Source organism: Petaurus breviceps, unplaced genomic scaffold (genome assembly GCF_028583685.1).
Source record: "Petaurus breviceps papuanus isolate PSGF00001 unplaced genomic scaffold, PetGlider_PUasm1.0 99, whole genome shotgun sequence".
Taxonomy (NCBI): Eukaryota; Metazoa; Chordata; class Mammalia; order Diprotodontia; family Petauridae; genus Petaurus; species Petaurus breviceps.
In genome coordinates, this window is record NW_027187465.1 from 20,161,056 (window position 1) to 20,182,681 (window position 21,626).

The following is a 21,626-nucleotide window of genomic DNA, read 5'->3' on the forward strand; positions in this document are numbered from 1 at the left end:
TGTGAGGGAGGGGGGGTGGTCTTCTGATGACCAGCACAGTGCACTATCCACTATATCACACTGCCTTATTGAATCACAGATTATTAGAATGTCTGACTCAGAAGGGCCTTAGAACAGGGAATATCAGGGTTGGGAAGGGCCTTAGAATAGGGAAGGTCAGAACTGGGAGGAGCCTTAGAGACCATCTATCCCAACTCCCTCATTTTCCAAGTAAGAGACAGAAAAACAAAATCATTGTTTCCTGGAGAATCCTACTTTATTTTAGATACATTATCACAAATAGAGGATACGACCGAATGTGCATGCAATGGAAGACGCTAGGATTCTATGCCAGGGGATTATGTCTGCTGGAAGGAGCTTGTCACCCAGCCGATGTGCTGGGAGATCAACACATGCTAACTAGAAGGCCAATGCCAGCTCAGATGGAATTGTATGTGCTGCTGCCACCCCTAGGTAAGGCATGCTTTCTTCTAAAGGAGAACCAGGGAGCAGGAACCACAGATCATGGTGTTGTATAGGAGAAGCGTGCCCGCAAGAAAAACAACAGTGACAGGAATCTACAGCCAGCTTGCTGAATTGCAAATGGCCCCATACATTCACAGAAAGACAGAGATGTCTGGCAGTGGGTCTCTGGCAAGAAATGAGTTTTCCTTACAGGTGCCAATCACAGGGAGTGATAGTGATAGTTTCAAAAAAGCATGAACTAGGTTAGTCTTCCTAGAAAGAGTCTCCAGGTGGAAAGAGAGGTGGGGAGGAGCATAATGGGATGGCCACAGGAGTGGAAGACATGCCCCAAGTTGGGAGAAACCTACCCTCCCATCTGTCCTTCCCCGGAACTGAGGCAATAAAATCCTGTCCTCTCCCAAACTCCAAGGCTATATATTTTTTTGCCATCACTATTCTAAAGAGAGGGAGAGGCAGAAAGGTTCATTAGTCACAATGCCAATAATAACAAGAGAAGAAGGCATTTGTACATCCTCTGACACCAAAGCATTCCCACATTGAAGGCTCTCTGTGTTCCTCCCAGCAGCCCTTGTAAACAAGACAAGAGAGAATAAGCAGGGTCATTCATTTGTCTCTAGGTTACAGAGACTTGGAGATGGGAAGGGGAGATCACTCACTGATTGACTATTTGGAGGAAAGGACAGTAGGGAGCATGCCTAATGGACTGGCAACCCTAAAGACCTCCACGCCCTAGCTCCTGTCTCATCCCACCCCTCAGCCGTGGGCACACAGTAAGAGAAAGCTGGCTTCTGCTCAAACTTCAACTGCTCCTCTAGATTCAGTAGAGAGAGGGAGAAATCTGAGAACCCATAAGAGACCCACCAGGTCCTTCCCTGAAGCTAGGAAGAAAATGTGTTTGGCATGTGCAACAGGACTCCAAGTTGTAGAATTTCCAGCTTTCCCCAGCATTTCTTAGAGTGAATTCATTGGTCCTGTTTGTGTTGATCTGGCAGAGACAGACGTATGGGGTGAGGTGAGACCCATGATGAATACCTTTTAAGAAGGACATCTCTGACTTTATCCCCCTTAGAGAGGGAGAAGGGAAGAGGTGGGGGCGAGGAGGAGACAGAGACAGAAGAGGCATATTTAGGAAAGTTACTAAGGTCTGGTCTCTCCTCTCTCGAATGCAGATGTCTGCCTCCCCTGACTCTTAAAAGGGGGAAACAGTACTCTTAGTGTGTATGTGAGCTTCAGTGAGATCAAAGTAATTCACATCTAAAGTTTTGAACACCTAAGTCAGCTAGACTCGTGTGTGTATTTGTGTGTGTGTGAGGTTGTTCTTCTGCCCAAACCCTCACTTTCACCTAATTATTTTTGCATGTTACTTGTTGAGTGGATGCACACCAAGATTTATCACATTCTAAAACTATAACATAATGTTAGGTGTGTGACTGTGTATACCACAAGACATCATATGGGTATAGTCCTCTACAATGGAGAATCTTTTCCCCCTACTTATCCAATATGATTTGTAGATAAATGTATACTAATGGAACTGATATAATCCTCATTTACCTCTTTCAGCATCGCTCCTCCTCCCACATCTCTCCCCTGTTCCAGTATCCAAGCTAAGTTCCTAAATTCTGACCCAGGGAGGCTAGAAGTTTAGGGAGCGCTGATTCATAGTCAGTAGGTGTGGAGCCCATGGAGGGGACACTAGCCCGAATTGTTAGCTTTGAGATTACAAGGGAGCAGGGTAGAGGGAATTTTGTGAAGCAGGGACAAGAGGAAGAAAAAAGAGAGGGAAAGAGAGAGACAGAGGCAGAGAGACAATGATAAAGAAGAGAAGAGAGATGGAGAGAGAGTGAAAAGAAAAAAAGACAGAGGAAAAGATGAGGAAAGATAAAGAGACAGAACAAGGACAAGATGGAAAGAAGGAGAAAAAAGAGAAAGAAAGAGAAGAGAGGTAAAGAGGGAAGGTGGAAGAGAGAAGATAGAGGAAAAGATAAGGAGAAAGAGAGAGAAGAAACAAGGGAAGAAAAGAGGGGAAGAGATGGAAAAAAGACAAAATAAAAAAGATGGAGATATATTGAAAGAGAACAGTAATAAATAATAGAGGAAGAAAGAAAATGGAAGATAGTAAGAGAAAGAAGAGGGGAAGAAAGAGTGAAAGGGGGGTGAGTGTCCCCTCATATTTAAGAGGCAAGGAAGAAACCTCAAAAGTAGGTTCAAGTAAGGAAAAAGAAGACCAAGGCAGCTTTCTGGAGTCAGCGCATGTAGCAGAGGGAGCCAGAGAGACTGCCAGGTTGATGGACCCAGAACAGCTGACACTAGGTCTAGAGAGAGGAGTTCAGGGGCCATTGGGGGTAGGGCTGGGGGACAGAGGGAAAAGCTGAGGAATGGGTAGGCTAGGAGGGTAGGACTCAGGGCCCCAGCTTTAATCGCTCGAGACGTGGTTCTCATTCTGGAGGTTGTGCCAACGTTCAATCTTCTTGTCCTTGTTCTTTAGACACTCATACCAGTGTTTCAAGCGCTCCCCCTTGGCGGTGATACCAAGCTGACAGCCACCTAGAGCAGGGAAACAAGGAAATGGTCAGGCACAGAGGACTCTCTTAGCAACAGGGAGAGAACTCTCATTCAAAACCAAGGACTTCTTTTGCCCTTGTCAAAGAGAGGGAAGATTCTGGCTAGTTGATGGCACCCCCATCCCAGTAAGCCATAAACCTCACTTTCTAAGGATCTTACTGTCTCAGCTCAGAGATTTCTGGCTCAAGAACCTACAATTGCTCCCCATGTCCCTATTTCATTAGTTCCAAATTCCTATCCCTGGTATTCAAGACCATTTATACACACCCCATACTAACCATCCAACCTTATAACACCAATATCAACTAATAATAATTCATATTTCTAAAACGCTTTAAGGCTTTAAAGTATTTTAAAGTACCTTTCATGCCTCCAAGACTGTGAGGAAGAGAGTGCACGTCTCCCCATTTTGCATATGAGGGAACTGAGATTCAGAGAAGTCAAATAATTTGTCCAAGATTAATCACCTACTAAGTGTTGGTGTGGGTGTTTGAAGCCAGGCTTCTCAATGGTGAGGGTGAGAGTTTGGGCAGAAAAAGATCACACACATACACACACACATACGCACACATGCACATACACACATATACACACAAACACACAGACTCTTACAGATTTAGATATTTGAAAACTTTAAATGTGAATTGCCTTTATCTCACTGAAATTCACACACACACTAAGAGCCCCCCCCCCCCCTCCTTTGGAAGAGGCAGACATCTGCTTTCAAGATTAGAGAGCATTAGAGTCAGAAAACTTGGGTTCAAATCTGACATCTTCCTCTTTCTACTTGTTTGAACTTGGGCAAGTCATATATCATCCATGGGCCTCAGTTTCCTTATCTGTAAAATGAGGTGGCTAGATTAGATGGCTTTTGGCATCCCTTCCAATTCTCAATTTCTAATCCTGTCACCTCAAATCAGACTCCAGATGTTGCAAGATTCTAAGGCCAGGGCTTTTCCCACTATTTTATTTATTACATACCTACTGCATGCAGAATAAGAACTGTGAAATACTGAATCGTTGATTCAGAATTAGAAGCGGCTTTGGAAGCCATGTATTCGAATCCCTCACTGGGGATTCAGCAAAGTCTAGATCACAGTCCTTAACCTCAGAGAGATCACATTCTATGGGGGAGATCTCAAGCAAACAGCTACATATATATGAGACACAGACAGTAAATTAGAGGCAATCTCAGAAAGCGCTAGGAGCAGGGAGGGCCTAGAAGGAGAGATCAGAGCTGAATCTTGAAGGAAGCCACATAACCTAAGGGGCAGAAGTGCTCACCCAGCAAATGGCTACACTGGTTTGTAGTAAGAATTATATGTGACAAGGACTCCTAGCTATCTCTTCAAAGACCAGCACCTCCTCTCTGAAGCTTTCCCTCAACACTTCCATCCTCACTGGTCTCTCCTCCTGCTGAACTCTTAGGGCGCTTGAGGTCTAGGCCACCCAGTTTGGTGCTAGTTACTTCACCTTATACCATTTGAAGTGGTGTAGTATTGCAGGGTGGAGAGAGCTGACCTCTGGGTTCAAGCGGCCATAATAGAAGCTGGTTGTTCCACTTGAGCAAGTCATTTACCCTCTAATTGGCCCCAGGCAGCTCCCTGAAATTACATGTGGCAAGACAAGTGGTGATTTGTGTCAGACAAAGGGTGTTCCCCCACTGAGAGGTCTCTGAATCAATGAATTATGAAAGCTGGTTAAAAAATATGTATTTGCTAATAATTTCATGGGTTTTATCCCTGAATAATTCTAGTCATATCTTTTTTTTTTGGAGGGCAATCAGGGTTAAGTGACTTGCCCAAGGTCACATGACTAGTTAAGTGTCTGAGGTCAGATTTGAACTCAGGTCCTCCTGACTCCAGGGCCAGTGCTCTATTCACTGCACCACCTAGCCACCTACCCTGAATAATTCTAGACGTATCAAAGTGCTCAGTGGGACTATGGGCAAGGCACTTAAACCTCATTTTGCCTCGGTTTCCTCTTCTGTAAAATGAAGAAGCAGGACTAGATGACCTCTAAGGGCCTTTCCTACTCTATCTAAAATGTATGATTTTAGGGTAGTAGTAGAAGCAGTGGTAGTCTCAGTGGTTAGAGCACTGACCATGGAGTAAGAAGATCTGAGTTCGAATCCTGCCTCAGATAACTTGCTAGCTGTGTGACCCTGAGCAAATCAGATAACTTGTGTCTGCCTCAGTTTCCCCATTTGTAAAACTGGGATCATAACAGCACCCTTTTCCCCATGTTTTTATAAAGGTCAAATGAGATATTTATAAAATGCTTTGCAAGCCTTAAAATTATATAAATGTTGTCAGTAACAGCAGACATACTTTGAAGTTTGCAAAGATATACATACATATATACACAAACACATACTACATGTATGTATATGTACATGTGCATGTGTATATGTGTGTCTATGTGTGTATATAATATGTATATGTGTATATATCTATATATTTCTATGATCTTGGAGTCCTTGTCACATATACTGGGATATATATATAGTGTGATAGGCACTACTAGGTAGAGAGAACACTGATCCTGTAGTCAAGAAAACCCGAGTTCAAATCCAGCTTCAAACACTTCCTATTTATTGTTTATTTCTTATGAAAACATGTTTAGAACCTAGTTGTGTGACCCTAGGCAAACCACTTAACCTCTGTCTGCCTCAGTTTCCTAATCTATAAAATGGGGATGATAATAACCCCTACCCCCTAGGGTTGTTGTGAGATCAAATGAGGTAATATTTGTGAAGTGTTTTGCAAACCTTAAAGTTACATAGGATCAAAAGAGATGTTCATTGTAAAGCATTTAGCACAGTGTCTGGCATGTAGGAAGTGCTATACAGATGCCGTTTATTTATGTATTTATTTATTATTGAAACACATTTAGACACTAGCTGCGTGACTTTATGTAAGTCACTTAATCTGTCTGCCTCAGTTTCCTAATCTGTAAAATGAGGATAATAATAGCACCTACCTCCTAAGGCTGTTGTGAGGATCAAAAGAAATAATATGTGTGAAGCAATTAGCAGAGAGCACAGTAGGTATGCTCCAGGACCTGGAGTGAGGGAGACCTAAATTCAAATCTTGACTCTGACATTCACCAGCTATATGACTATGGGCTAGGTATTTGCCTTTTTTTTTTCTTCATCTTCTTCTTTTATTTATTTATTTATTTTTTTTTTTTGCTTTTTGAGGGGGGAAGGTAGGGCAATTGGGATTAAGTGACTTGCCCAAGGTCACAGGCTAGTTTTATGTTAAGTGTCTGAGGTCAGATTTGAACTCAGGTCCTCCTGACTCCAGGGCTGGTGCTCTATTCACTGCGCCACCTAGCCGCCCCAAGTATTTGCTCTTTCTGAACCTCAGTTGCCTCATTTGTGAAACAGTGACAGTAGTCCAACCTTCTAAAGCCTTGTTGGATTGAGATGTTCTTCCTTCCACATATTCATTCCCCATCAGAGAGTAAGGGAGATTGGGAAACCAGGTCAACAAGGAGAGATGATGTGGTTTGATGCCACAGAGATGGTGAGAAAAGGAAGCAGAGGCTTGGGAAGGTGGGATAGGACATTTCACCATTCTCACTAAAGTCTGCCTTGGGACAAACCCAGTCATCATGGGCTAGATTGTTGGGGAGATCAGTGGCCATGGAGGGAAGGGGCTCCAGGATCCAGGAGAACAAATCTGGATCTTCTTGCTAATCTGTCTTTTAGTAGAGTAATCTACTCAGTCTTAGAACTTCTGCCTGAAGTTGAGCTGTCTAGATTGGGGTGAGGAAGTGAACAAATGAGTACAGACTCACTTAGCCCACTGTAATTAGCTGCCAGGCTAATTTTAAGCATTGTCAATCAGGTCCCCCCCACCCCCCGCCAAATGAGGAGCTCTTGTTCCTAGTTCCACTCCCTTGCCCTTTTCTCAGTTGAATGAGAAAGAATAAAGTTGCCCACACAATCCCCATGTCTCCCCCAATACTCCCGATACTCACCAATATAATCATTGGATTTGCCAATGTCATAATCCCAGACAGAGATATCCAGTGACTTTTTGGCCAGATCACTATGTTTTATATCATAGAAAAACTCCTGAAAAGGAATTGGGAGAAAACAACAATATCATTCCAACTGGAGGCATATGCCTTCTATCCTCAAGAAAAAAAGGCCAATATAGAGATGCTTGTGCACCCAGGGCATCAGAAATGGAAATGGAGAGGGGCTTCCTGCCTGGTAATTCCTATCCCAATCTGAATCCTCTTTTAACAAATACCTCTCTTTACAAAGGTCTTTAAGCACTGTTGGTGGTATCAAGTGAATCCAACTGAAGAAGAACTTGCTCTAACAGGAATGGAAGCAGCATGGAAAGGGGAACCTAGGCACTGGGAGACCAGAGGCACAGACCTGGCTTTTAGTCCAGACTCATCCATTAATTTTCTGTGGAACGTTAGCCAAGCCAACAGGCTCCCTCTCTCTCCCTCCTTCCCTCTCTTTCTCTCTCTCTCTGTCTCTCTCTCCCTGCTCTGGTCCTCAGTTTCCTCCTGTGTCAACTGAGGTTGAACTAGACAATCTTTTAAATTCCTTCTAGCTCCATCATTCTCTGTTCTAAGGTCCTTCTCGAATTTTGTATTCTAAGGTCCCTCCCAAGTTTTGACATTCTCAGTTCTTATGTCCCTCTTAGTTCTGATATTTTTTGTTCTAAGGTCCCTTCCAAGTCTGACAATCTCTGTTCTAAGATCTCTCTTAGCTCCGACATTCCATGTTCTAAGGTCCCTCCCAAATTCTAACATCATCTCCTCTCCTTTGACACTTACTTGGGGTATAGTGAGAGTGGGAAAGGGAATGAATTAGTTGTGAAAGGGAATCAATTGTTTTCCATGACTTAAAATCATTAAATGCCAGGATATGAAATTGGATGAGTCCTTTGAGATAATCCCCCAGGTCCCATTCCACATATACACTGTTACTTTGAAAGCTAAGACCTTTTCACCCACATTTATGGAGATCTAAACAGAAGCTATATTTGGAAGTTCCCTGAAGAAACTCTAGGTGATTGAAGAAAGAGCCAAAGAGCTATGATTTTGGAGAATCACTCGAGATGGAAGCTGGTCCATATAAGCCCTGGGGTTCTAGCTCACAAGCCATACAAAAAAAGGAAGTGGGTCAGATTTGGTTGGTATTTCAGGTGGTATTTTGTTCTCAATGTCTATTTCTAACTTATCATTTCTATCTCTCTCTGTCTATATCATTTCTGTCTATCATCTCTAACTTTCTATCTTTATCTGTTTCTCTATCTCTATCATCTCTATCCATCCCTCTCTGTCTCTCTTTGTATGTGTCTGTCTCTGTCTTTTTGTTCCTCTCCCTGTCTCTTTCCCTCTGTCTGTCTGTCTTTCTCTCTCAATGTGTTGTGCACTTTGAGGTTGTTTCCATTGAAAGTGAACAGAAGGGGCAGCTAGGTGGTGCAGTGAATAGAGCACCAGCCCTGGAGTCAGGAGGACCTGAGTTAAAATCTGGCCTCAGACACTTGACACACTTACTAGCCATGTGACTTTGGGCAAGTCACTTAACACCAATTGCCCTCCAAAAAAGCAAAAAAAAAGTCAACAGAATTTGAAGTTGACCGGAAGACCTTCACTCATTCCATATGATGTTGGCCAAGTCCCTTTACTACTGTTGGCCACATTCTCCAACTGTGCCAGGAGAAGATGGGTTTTCTTCCAGCTCTGACAGCCAATGAGTCTACAGACTCTAATCTGCCCCATTTCACAGACCTGCCTCCATTTTTTAAACTTTCTCCCCATGCTTTCTCCCACCTGACTTCCACAGGCCCTTTGGAGGGCACTTACCTCATTAAACTCAGGATTCAAAGTCTTCTTTTTGATTTGCGTCTTGTGCTTGGCTTTCTTCCCCATGTCTGGTTTCAGCCAGCTGTAGGGCAACAGTATGTATCATCAGCACAGAAGTCTGATTGTTCTTGTTATTTTTTGTTTGGGGCTGGCTCTGTGATTTTATCAGTGGAGGAAATTCTCAGTGAGAAACTTTCTTCATCAGGGCAGATTATCACCTCCCTTGCTGGGAGACTCCCATCCAACGTGGATGAGAGCTGTGTGTACCTTTGTCATTCTAAGGCATGTTTTCTGCTAGAGGAGAACCATGGGGTAGGAGCATAGGTCATGGAAGTTATATGAGGGTGCAGGGAGTGGGCCAAGAAGAAAGGCAATAGGGGCAGGAATCTACCAGCCAGTTCGCTGAATTGTAACCTGACCCATAGATACATAGAAAAATGGAGAGGTCTGGCAATAGGCCTCTGGCAAGTAAAGATGCCCATCACAGAGAGTCATCGGGGTACCAGGAGGTTAAGTGACTTGCCCAAGTTCTTATAGCCAGTATGTATTAGAGGTGACATTTGAACCTAGATCTTCCCAGATTAAAAAAAAAACTCTGTCTCCTGTCTGGCTGTTTCTGGAGGAGAGTTGTAGTATAGCTAATGGAGGTTGAATTTCAAAATCACAGAATGTCACAGTTGGAAAGGACTTCAGAGGTCATCTGTCAGTCAGTCAACTAGCATTTATTAAACACCTACTATGTGCCAGGCATTGTGTTAAGCATTGGAGATATAAAAAGGGAGGGGGGCAAAAGATAGTCCTTGCTTTCAAGGAACTGATAGTCTAATGGCAGAGACAAAATACAAACAACAATGTAAAAAGAAGGAAGACCTATATAAGAAAAATGGGAGATAATAAACAGAGAGAAGGCACAAGCATCGTGGGGGTCTGCAGAAGGTGAACTTTGGCTGGCACTTAAAGGAAGCCAGCAATGCCAATCTAATTCATAACCAAAAAAAAAAGGAATCTTCTATACAGTGTCCTTAACAAGCGGTCCACCATCCTGAGCTTAGGAACCTACATGGTACCTATTACTACCGAAAGCAGTTCATTCATCTTTGAGAAAGCTCTAACCATTGGAAAGATTGTCTTCCTACCCTCTCTGGGGCCAAGCAGGAGGAAGCCAGACCCATTTTCACATAACAGCCTTCCATGTATTTAAAGATGGCTACTTCCCTGGGCTAACCATTCAAGTGCCTCCAAGTAGTGGCAGAATCTTGAGATTGATCTTACATGGCAGAATCTTGAGATCATTGACCACACTGATCGGCAGTTCTCCAGCATATCAAAATCCTTCCTAAAACGTGACTTCTGGAACTGAACATAGTCCTGCAGAGACGACCATTGCTTCAACCATCATAGGCCTTCAGCCTATGTTACATTCAAATAGAAACCATACATAAGGATCTCAGTGGGCAGCATATTGACTTAGAAAACCAATCACCTGGACCATTGTCATAACCTATTTCATCCACCTGCATCTGGTCCTGTTCCATCTTCCATGTGGTTGCCTAAGGATATTTCCACAGTGCAGATCTGATATGTCACTTCTTTATTCAGTGAGCATAATGGGTCCCCTATTGTCTTTTGGATAAAATATGATGCCCCCTCCCCAGTTTGGTCTTCAAAGTCCTTCAGAGTCTGGCCGTGGTCTATCCTTCCAGTATAATCACACATTTCTTCTCTCTCACACACTCTATGCTCCACAGAAGTTGGACTATTTGCTTTTGCCTATATTCCAGGGACTCCCAGCTTTTTTGTCTGGACCCCTCCAGAAATGTGGTTAAGCCTGGGGACTCCTCAGAAGAATGTTTTTAAACACATAAAAAAAGTTATATAGAATTACAATGAGAACCCAAGGTTAGTGGAAATGAGGATATGGTTTTCCTCCATTCAAGTTTACATACCCCCTGAAGTCTGTTGAGATTATCTCCCAATTATGCTGTACACATCTGTTATGCACATATACATTTGCATGCTGTCTTCCCCATTAGAACATGAGCTCTTTGAGAACAAGGACCATTTTTTGGCCATTTTTTACATCCTCAGCATTTAGCACAGTTCCTGGCACATAGAAGGCTCTTAATAAATTACTTGTTGACTGATTGACTGAACCCAGGCCTTCTGATTGCAGAGTCAATATGATAGGACTCCATCATCTAGGCAGAGAGGTGGCAGAACACTGGGCCAATGTGTTGCATACACTGTCGGATGTGGTAACTTTGACCTATTGCTTTTACTTAACTCTTTTCCTTTGATAAAAGGGAAAGTTCAGTGCTGGGGATGAGTTATTTCTAGAAGTGACTCTGATATGAATATGAAGTGTTCTCTAAATTATTAGAACCAAACTATATGCAAAATATCTTTCCCTTCTGCCAAACCACAGAGTGCTGTCTCTTTCCTTAATCACATCCTATATATTCCTGGTAGCTGATTAGTATTGCAGCCATGACTTTCATTTCAGAAGTGGTCATGTAAACACAAACCTTTTCAGAGCCATTGGGGGAGAGAAAGATTATTAAAATCAATTTTCTCATAGCTGGCATTTAATGAAACACAATTCAGCACCCAAATAAGCTCATTTCTTTTGTGACAACTGGAAAACACAGTCACTTTAATCTCCGGTATCTAACTCATCACTGAACTGGAGATGCTGTGTTAATTAATTCTCATTAAGGGATAATCGCTGAGAAAAACCACAAACAAGAGTCTATTCTTCTGAGATGAAGCCTGGGTGTGATGATAACTCCCACTTCTATGTCATTTTCACATTTATAAAGCATGATGGATGCTAGGGGCAGTGGGATTCAGTGGAAAGCTTTGATTTAAAGTCAGATCTGCATTGGAATTAGTGCAGAGAGCACAGGAGAATTTTGCAGTGACATGTAATGAGGCAATTCCATCTCCCCCTTCTTCTATTGATTTTCCCCCAGCTCAGTTGATGAAATTTCAAAGGATAAGGAGCAGGTAACAGGTGATGAAGTATCTGGTGTTAAACAAAATGCAAAGATATGTCTGTACTCTGTTATTTCTTTACAAGGCATGAGAAGTTCTTCCATCGGAACAAATAGAACTAGAGGCTAGATAACCAAGGATCAGCACTGATGGCCCTTTAAGAGACACATTCTCTTAGGAGTTAGATGAAGCAGGAGTAAATCCTGAGGAGTCAAGAGGAGAGTCAATTATGGAAGAAGAACCCAGCTCTTGAAAAGGAATCATTTCTCAACTCTGAGGAAGAAGGTGGAGAAGGAATTTCTCTCTCTTCTCCAGGGAGAATAGCATGAGGACTCCTGAAAGGAAGGGTCATCGGGGACCTCCAATCCTGGAGGTGTGAGCAACTGTCACCACACATGATTTATAGATGGAAGGGATCTCAAAGCCCATTGAGTCCACCTCTTTTAACTTATCAATCAAACTGAAAAGAGAAACTGAGAGGGGTGGCCAGGTGATGTAGTGGGTAGAGCACTAGACCTGGAGTCAGGAAGTTCTGAGTTCAAATCCAGAATCAGACACTAGCTGTGTAAACCTAGGCAAATCACTTAATCTCACTTTCCTCCAAAAAAGGGGGATATAATAGCATCTACCTCCCAGAGTTGTTAAAAGCAGCAAATGAGGTATCTTAAAGGATTCTGCAAACCTTAAAGTGCCATACAAATGCTGCTTACTTAGTTACTACTAATTTGGCCAGATAATAAGTATCTGAAGTTGCATTTGAGTTCCAGTCTTCCTGACTGCTGGCCAATTACTCCATCTCTACTACCTAAGGGCCTGTGTGCTTCTCTGCTAGCGGGCTCTAAGTGTTGGTCAACTGACACTGTGTCACCATAAAAGTATGTCCTGGGTTTCTGGGAAGAATGTTTTGTATCTACTGCTTTCACAATGTCATGTCAGGAAATGTGACTGCTTTGAGCTATTTCTTACCTGTGTGGGCTCATGAGCTAAAAATATGACTGTGAACCTGGGTCAACCCAACCTACAACCTGTAGGTACAAGGAGGGGTAGCCCCAGAGGGTACAAACTGGTCATGTATAGTCACCAAGGCAGAAACCATAAAGGGCAGCTATAATTGGAAAGAAAGGCGGTAGAGACATTCAAAAGTTCACAGGAAACAAGATCCAAGAAGGAAGGCAGTGGCAAAACCCATAGCTTCAAATGTTTATCAAGAAATACCCAAATTTTGTGCGAGGGGGCAAAATTAGCCCCATAGGTATTACTAAGCAATGGTAGAGTGAAGCCCATACTGGGAATATGGTTCTGGATAGGTATAATTTACTCAAGAGAAACAGGATAGCATTTTATATTGAGAAGGAATGTTCATCCTTCAACCTTGGACACTTACTAGCTGTATGACTCTGGACAAGTTGCTGAACCTCTGCCTGCATCAGTGTGCTCATCTGTAAAATGGGGATAATATTAGCACCTATTTCACAAGGTTGTTGTGTAAAGTGGCACAGTGATAGTCACACAGTAGGTGCCATATAAATGTTAGCTGTTAACAAGTCATACCCCAAGGAAGAGATAGAAGACTCTGCTGCCTTTCCTTCTTTGCTGAGACGAGGGAATATGGGTGGACAACATATAATATATCCTCAGACTTGCTACCATGCTTTATGAATTTTGCTGAGCCATCTTTTTCTCTGTTTCTTTTCCTCTTTGTTATAGGGAAGGACCTCTGGTTGCAGGGCATGAGGAGACAATTGGGAAATAAAAATAAAAATATAGCAAGAATGGTTCTTTTAAAGAAGGCTTAATCATGTGAGGAAATCCGGGAAGCAGAAGGTGGATATATGGAGGGGGTCAACTGGTAAAGAAGAAACAAAAGGAATGTCTTCATTAGCATGTTCTATGGACAGAAAGAGAAATAGATGAAGAGTTCAGGAAACAGATCACAAGCCTGGCATGGAAGCAGGGTGTAGACAGAAGACATCTATTATCCATGTCCTCTAGAGTGCCTTGTCAAAAGCTGTGGTGGGCCCTAGGTGGCATAATGAATAGAGTCAGGAGGATCTGAGTTCAAATCCAGTTTCAGACACTTAACAGTCACTAGCCATGTGACCTTGGGCAAGTCACTTAACCCCAGCTGCCCTGCCTTCCCCCCCCAAAAAGAAAAAAAAAAGCTGTGTTCTTAATAATAATTTCATCCTTCAATAGATAGAACCAGGATGATGAAGGGCCTTGAGTCCATGACACAGCTGAAAAAAACTTGACCCCAAAGAGCAGAGCCAAGAGCGACAGGTGGAAGTCAAGAAGAGGACAATCTGAGCTTTGTGTTAGAAAATATCCTAGCAATGATTGCTGTCCAAAAGAGGAAAAGGCTGATCTGAGTGGTGGTGGGCACTCCCTCTCTGGAGGGCTGGCCAGTCACGGCTGACTAGCCACTTGTTGGTGTATTGCAGTGAGGATTTTCACAATGTATGGGCTGGAATAAGTAGCCAATGAGTTCCTTTCCCACTTTCAGATTCCATGATTTGGGATCAGCAACATCAGCCTTGTCTTGCCCCTTCATCTCAGATTAAGGGAGCAGAATCTGGCATGCCTTGGAAATGGTGGGCACCTGGCAGCCCAGCCTGATCGACTGATCCCTTCTCTTGTTTCTTGTCTAGATGCTGGGTCTCTGAGCACTGTCCTTCTCTCATGGGATGTCTCCCCTTCTGCTCCCTTTCCCCAGCCTCAAGCCAGTGACTCACAGTTTGACGAAGGGGTCAGAGTAGCCATTGGCATCCATTGCGGCCAGGTGGACACAGCGCACGATCCCCACGATGAGGCCTCCTTGCTGGGTGCTATACATGAGTGACACCAGGATCTTGCCACGCTCTTCAATGTCACCCACACGTTCCACTTGCTAACAAAAAGAAAAGATAGCAAGGCTGTGTGAGGGACATGGAGATATTGAATGGGGAGATAGCCTGAACAGGCATCATCTCAAGGAGAAGGGCGCCTGCTGTGAGAACCACCAGCTTATCCCATTCCGTTGTGGGCATCTTGAGGAGCTTTTGGTTTTGCTTTTTATACCCAGTGGTGAGCACAGGGTCTGCCACAGGAAAAGAACTTAATAAATGTTTGTTGACAGACTAAAATGAACTGACCCACTATGCCCAATGTAGAACATTTGTTAAGGGAGAAATCAAGGGGCAAATTAGTTCAGTGGGTAAACCATCCCATATTGCCCCATCCAAGGCTATAGATCACAAGACCAGGCAGCTATTGTGGGAATCATGTTCATGCATGTACATGTGTGTGTGTGTGTGTGTGTCTCTGTGTTTGCTTGTGAAGGGAGAAGAGCACTGGGCTAGCATAAGCTCAGGCTTAGGGCATGGTTTCACATCCTCTACAGTACACTTGGCTGGGTCTCAATGTCACTTTGATCCCTGACCCTGGGCCCAAATCCAATTCTCAACTTGGCCACAAATTGAGCCTTGCCCATACCCCTGAATAAATCTGAACCTTGACCCCAGATTTAACCTCAATCCCAGTCAAAGCTTAATCTGGGAGAAGCATCAGTTATTACCCTGTCTCAGACTGAGCTGTGAGCTTGGCCACAGACTGAGCCTTGCCCTTGACCACACCTAGACTAGCCCTAGTATGATCCTGTCCATAGACTGAGCCCTAACCTTGAGCCAGAGGCTGAGCCCTGAGCCCACTCAGCTATCACAAATTCACATCCTAGGTCATGGGAACAACCTGAAAAAGAGTGCAGATGGTTCAGTGCGAGAATTTAGCCACTAATGGGAAACCCCACTCACAGGGCACTGAAACAATGGAGAGCTAATATCATGCCCTCTAGATTGGAAAGGGCAGCAGGGGAAGCGATTGCTACATTTTTGGGAGGAGAGAAGCAAGGAACCAGAAAGGGGTAATGGGGGAAAGTACAATAGAAAGTATTGGGTTTGTATTCAGGGGATCTGGACCACCTCTGTGCCAAGCCCTGGGAAGATGAAAGAAAGGCTGTGAAAGAAAACATAAAAAGGGCTAAAAAGCTTTTCACTAGTTCAATCTCCTAATTTTAAACAATTTTTCTTCTAAAAATCCCATCTTATTTGTATAGATGCCTTTTCTTTTTAAATCATATTCATTCTGAATATATCTACCTCTACCCACTTACCCAATGAGCCATCCCTTCTAACCAAATTAAGAAAAAAGGAAGAAGGAAAGAAAGAGAGGAAGGAAGGGAAAGAAAAAGGGAAGTAAGGAAAGAAGGAAGGAAGAACAAAAGAATGAAAAAAAGAGAGAGGGAAGGAAGAGAAAGGAAGGAAGAAAAAGGGAGAAAGGAAGGAAAGAAAAGAAAGGAAGGGAAAGAAATAAGAAAAGAAGTAAGAAAGAAAGGAGGAAGGACGGAAACATTCTTTGAAACGAACACGTGAGTGATTCTGGATTAGCTGAGTAGTATAGAGATACCCATTAGTGGCATTACACGCTCCATCCCAAGTCACAGATCCCAACACTGAGCATCTGTTGTGGGAATCAGACTGGTAATGTGTGTTTGTATGTGTGTGTGTGTGTGTGTGTGTGTGTGTGCATGTGAGGGGAGGGAAGGGAAGAACAGTGGGTTAGAGCCATGCCCTAGATGAATGGGGATGAGGGTGAGGGACAGACAGACAGACAGATATTGTGATGACTTCTGCCTGGCATCAGCAGCCTCACAGTGTCAACTCACCTCCTCTTCATAGAGCGCCATGCCTCTTGCTGATCCTGTGGTACCAGCTCGCTTCATCTTAGGAGAGAAAAAGTGGGAAGGAAGGAAGGAAGGAAGGAAGGAAGGAAGGAAGGAAGGAAGGAAGGAAGGAAGGAAGGAAGGAAGGAAGGAAGGAAAGGATGGAGGGAGGGAGGGAAGAAAGAAACAATTTAGTGTATGAGGGTTATTCTGGCAGATAAATAGGAACAGAAACTCCACATGAGCTCTGGCACACAGATTGGATGGGATTCAGGAAGACGTGAGTTCAAATCCCACTTCTGATGTTTTAATTCAATGTCTCAGGCATTTATTAAGCACCTACTACGCACCAAGTAAGAGCTAGGTGCTTCCTGCCCTCAGGAAACTTGCCTTGTCCTGGGAGGGGAGCAGGGACACAATATGCACACAAAGAGGTAAATTCAAAACCTAGACAAAATACATTGTGAATTAGAGAGAAACCAGCAAAGGAAGGTCTTAGAAGCAGTTTGAGATTCCATGAATCAGAGGTAAAGCCTTAGCTGTGTAACCAAAGGCAAGCTGCTTCACATCTTAAAGCCTCAGTTTCCTCATCTGTAAAATGATACTTCTAGCACCTAATTACCTCCCAGGGCTGTTGTGAGCCTCAAATGAGATAGTGTGTATAAATTACTTTGCAAACCTTGAGGTGTGATAGAGAAACCTGTTACTACTGTGCAGGGTATTATGACTTTCATATTAGCAATATGATATGTGTAATGAATATCCTAATAATTTCAATTTCTCAGAGCTGCCTCTTCTGGCTTGGGAGTCAGAAGCTCACCACACACCTTGAAATGATCGATCAAACCCTCGACAACACTCACAATCACTGCTTTCTTGTGCCTGTGTATCTTAAGTGAAATGAATCAAAGATTGTAGAACCTGTTCCCATCCCAGAACTCCCCACCAAGTAATGAGCCCCAAAGACTTGAAACAATACTATTCCCACAGGCCTCTGGAACACCTGTACTCCTAGGCTTGTCCTGGGAAACCACTTAGGCCCTCAACTTGATTGTTTTGTAATCCTTCTTCCTCTACCTCTTTCCCCACTTGTGATTTATGTAAATAAGCTGTGCCTTAAACTCCAGCATGGGGAGCATTCCTCACTCCAAAAGTAATAAATCAAGCTGCTATTTGTTTCTTGGCACTCCTGTCTCTGGCCTGCCTGGACTATATTTAAAATTCTGTTAACACTACTCAAGAGCCCAAACTCTGGGTAGTGAAAGAGCCCTAAAACAGGAATCAGAAGACCTAGGTCCAATCAAATCAACAAACCTTTAGTAAGCCCTTGCGATGTGCCAAGCACTAGGCTACGTGCTGAGCTATTTAAAGACAATCAATCAACAAGTATTTATGGTGGCACAGTGGATAGAACTCCAGGTCTGGGGTCCAGAAGACCTGAATTCGAATCCAGACTCAGACAACTCCTAGCTGCGTGACCTTGGGTAAATCACTAAACCCTGCTCACCTCTGTTTTCTCATCTGTAAAATTAGTTGGAGAAGGAAAAAAATGGCAAAGCATTCCAGTATCTCTGCCAAGAAAACTACAAATGGGGTCACAGAAAGCTGGACATGACTGAACAATAACAACAGGTATCGGGCATTGTGCTAGGCACTGGGGATATGAGGACAAAGAAGGAAGCCATTCCTATTGACGTGAAGGAGCTGGGATTCAAGATCCAGATCAGTCACCATGTGACTTCAGTAGGTCACTCTCCCCTTCTCCGGGCCTCAGTTTCCTTCTCTGAAAAATGAGGGCAGCTGGGATTAACGGCCTCTGAGCTCCCTCCTGGCTCTGACATTCTGGAATTCTGATTCTTCACTTCTTTCTTTTGGTTCACTTTCCTGTTCACTAGCAACTCCAGCAGAGGGCAGGCAAGGAAAGGTATTGCTGAAGAAAACACGCCAGGTCTTTCTTATGCAGCCCTGCTCCCATCCCTTCCCCCATGTCCACCACCCTGGGGAAATTAGGGCAATGTCAAATGCTGGAAATCAAGGCAATGTCAGATGCTGCAGAGAAACCAAGAAGAATGAGGTTTGCGAAAGGGCCATTAGATTTGGCAATGAAGAGAACGCTGGTGTTTCCTTGTTAGTTTTAGTATGTGATCCACCCTCTCCCAGCTTCTTTCTCACTGGACGTCCCCCGTGCCTGGAATGTTCTCCTCACCTTTGCCTCTTGGCTTCACTGACTTACTTCAAGACTCAGCTCAACCTTCCACAAAAGGTCTTTCCTGGTTTCCCCTCTCATCTCCTTGCCTTGCCACTCCTCAGAGATTGCCTCCCATCTACTCTGGTAATCTCTAGGCAGCTAGGTAGTACAGTGGATAGAGTGCCAGGCCTAGTGTCAGTTAAAATCTGGCTTCTGATATTTACTAGCTTTGTGACCCTGGTCTAGTCACTTAACCCTGCTTGCCTCAGTTTCCTCATCTGTAAAATAAGCTGGAGAAGAAAATGGCAAACCACTCTGGCATCTTTGTCAAGAAAACCCCAAATGGGGAAACAAAGAGCCAGGTACAACTGAAATAATTGAACACAAGCCCTGGTAATCTAGTTGTCTGCATGTGTCTCCATGAAAATGTGAGCTCACTGAGGATGAGGACCCTGTCTTTGCCTATATCTGTATCCCCAGCACTGAACATATGATGTGTACTTAATAAATGCTTATTGAGCGATATTGACTGACTTTAATGGTGGGCTGTGGGGTTGGACAATGGGTTCCAGCCTGACCTCTGACTCTTCCTGAATGCATGACTTTGGTCAATTGTATTTCCAATACATTAATTATTTTTTTTACAATAGTGATCTCAGGACTTCCCTTATTTCCATTAAAGAGTTTCCCTACAATTTCATAACCAGGTAGAAAGAACCCTGAGAAGCTTTTGGGCCCTGGATTGGATGAGGACAACTGACACCACATAGGACACAACTAGTCACCTCCTGAAAGACTCAGTTATGCCCCTTGAGCCTATATAAAAACATCATCGAGCAGTTGTTTATGGGAGGGCATTCCTTTGCCAGTGGACGAGACCCATGGGCGGAGGGGAATTTCTCTCCCTCTACCCCCTACTCATCAGTCATGGCAGAGCTACCCCATTCAGCAGCTGGAAAATCCTTTCTAGTCAGCTATGGAGGAAGAATATGGACCCTTTTCTGGGACTGATAAAACCAACTCCTTTACCTAAGTATAAATGTGAGTCTTAGCTCCCTTTATATGGTCCAATAAAACCCCCGCTTTCTCTGACCCAAACTCCTCCCAATGCTTTCCTTTAGAGAGGGCAGAAACTGGACTTTTGGGCTCATTCCACTCTGCATCTGCTACTCTGCCTGGTTTTAACTCCATAGAACAAGATGTTTCTGGGCCCAGTACCCCCTGTTCTCCTCCCCACTCCTCAGCTTTCCTGCCCCCTTTTGTGTGTTGTTTTCCCCAATTAAATTACAAGCTCCTTGAGGGTGTCTGGTGGACCGTATGGTGACCTGCTGCTGCTGCTGCTGCAGGATCTCTTGTGCCCCCAAGATCCCCCATACCTGCTTCCTGAAAAGGGATGCACTCTCAGCTGTAAGGTGGAGGGACAGGGAACAAAGAGCATCAGCATAGGGAGGACTCCAGGCCAGGAGCAGCCACTCACATCAGGTGGCTTTGGACAGCCTATTTCCCGTCTCTGGACCTCAGTTTCCTCATCTATCAAATTATAAATTTGGAAGATATGTTCTCCCATCCAGTGCAAGAATTCAGCTAACCTTCATTAAGTACCTACTGTGTGCTAGGCACTGGGGATACAAAGGTAAAAGCAAATTAGCCCCTATCCTTGAGTAGTTTATATTCTACTTTGAGTGCCAATATTCACTGTTTTAAGGTGCAACCCACCTTTGACCTTCCGTGTTCCATGGTCCCTCCCAGCTCTGACACCCTCTGTTCTAAGGTCTTTCTCAACTCTAAAATCCCCTGTTCTAAGGCCCCTCCCAGTCCTGCCATCTCCTGTTCTAAGGCCCCTCCCTACTCTGACATCCCCTATTCTGAGGCACTTCACAGCTCTGAGCATTCTCCACGGTTCCTCTTGGCATTCAGCAATTCTACCATGAGGAGAAAGAGGCTGGGATTAAGGAGGTGCCACCAGAGATTTGTCATTTCCCTCTTAAATCTGTTCCCATGCTTTGCTTATTCTTCCCCACCTCCATGCCTTTTCAACCACCATTCACTCCCTCCTGGGTCCCTGCCCAGACCCTACCTTTCCTTCACGGTCTAGCTTGTTCAATAGAGACTAGAGAACATTTTCCCTGTAGAGACCCCGTCTCATGGTCCACATCCCTATAACAGAGTGGGAAGAGAGATAGACTAGGAGTGCAGAGAAAGCTGGGATGGAATCCTGCTTCTGCTATCTGTCTGACTCTGTCCCCCAACCTAGGTCTGAGCCTCAGTTTCCTCACCTCTAAAATGGGGAAAAATAAAGTCTCCAGCAGCTCAAAGGACTCATGTGAGTATCAAATGAAAGACGACACAAAATGCTTTGCAAACCTTAAATCACCATATGATTGTGCTATAGTGGAAAGAATACTGGCTTTATACTCTCAGGCCTAAATTTGAAATCTGCTGTGGTCACTTCCTGTACATCCCTTTGTACCTCTGGGCCTCAGTTTCCTAAGTCGTAAAATAAGGGAGTTGAAATTGATGGCCTCTGAGCTCTATCATCATCAATCATCATCATTATCGTTTGGATTGGTTTCTTACCCCTTATTAAACACTTAGCTTTAATTATGAAATTACTCATTTTAATTCATCTTTATTATATATAGCATAATATTTAATTAATGTTAATTAGTAAACAGTACAATACCAGGGACTGTGTCTTAGCTAAGCTTTGCATTTCCCCTCCTCTGAGCACAGTCCTCTGCACATAGTAGGGACTTAGTAAATGTTTGTTGATTGACTAACTCTCCTGTAAGTCCATAGGCAACTTGAGGGAAGGGATCGTGTTTGGCATTTCTTTGTACCTACTAAAGCAGAACCTTGAACATTGTAGGGACTCAG

At 43.7% G+C, this 21,626-nt stretch overlaps 1 protein-coding gene across 3 annotated transcripts in view; it reads right to left on the bottom strand.

Annotated features, from left to right (window-relative positions):
* Positions 1-234: 234 nt before the first annotated feature.
* RPH3A (rabphilin 3A) overlaps positions 235-21,626 on the bottom strand; it is a 171,223-nt gene continuing 149,831 nt past the window's right edge. For all 3 annotated transcript variants that reach the window (XM_069081461.1, XM_069081460.1, XM_069081459.1), the window contains 5 exons: positions 16,565-16,621; positions 14,598-14,752; positions 8,872-8,953; positions 7,018-7,114; positions 235-3,012 (listed from right to left, as the gene is read on the bottom strand). In XM_069081461.1, the coding sequence (XP_068937562.1) occupies positions 2,882-3,012; positions 7,018-7,114; positions 8,872-8,953; positions 14,598-14,752; positions 16,565-16,621 (522 nt within the window). In that variant the 3' untranslated portion in view covers positions 235-2,881. The remainder of the gene's footprint in view (positions 3,013-7,017; positions 7,115-8,871; positions 8,954-14,597; positions 14,753-16,564; positions 16,622-21,626) is intronic.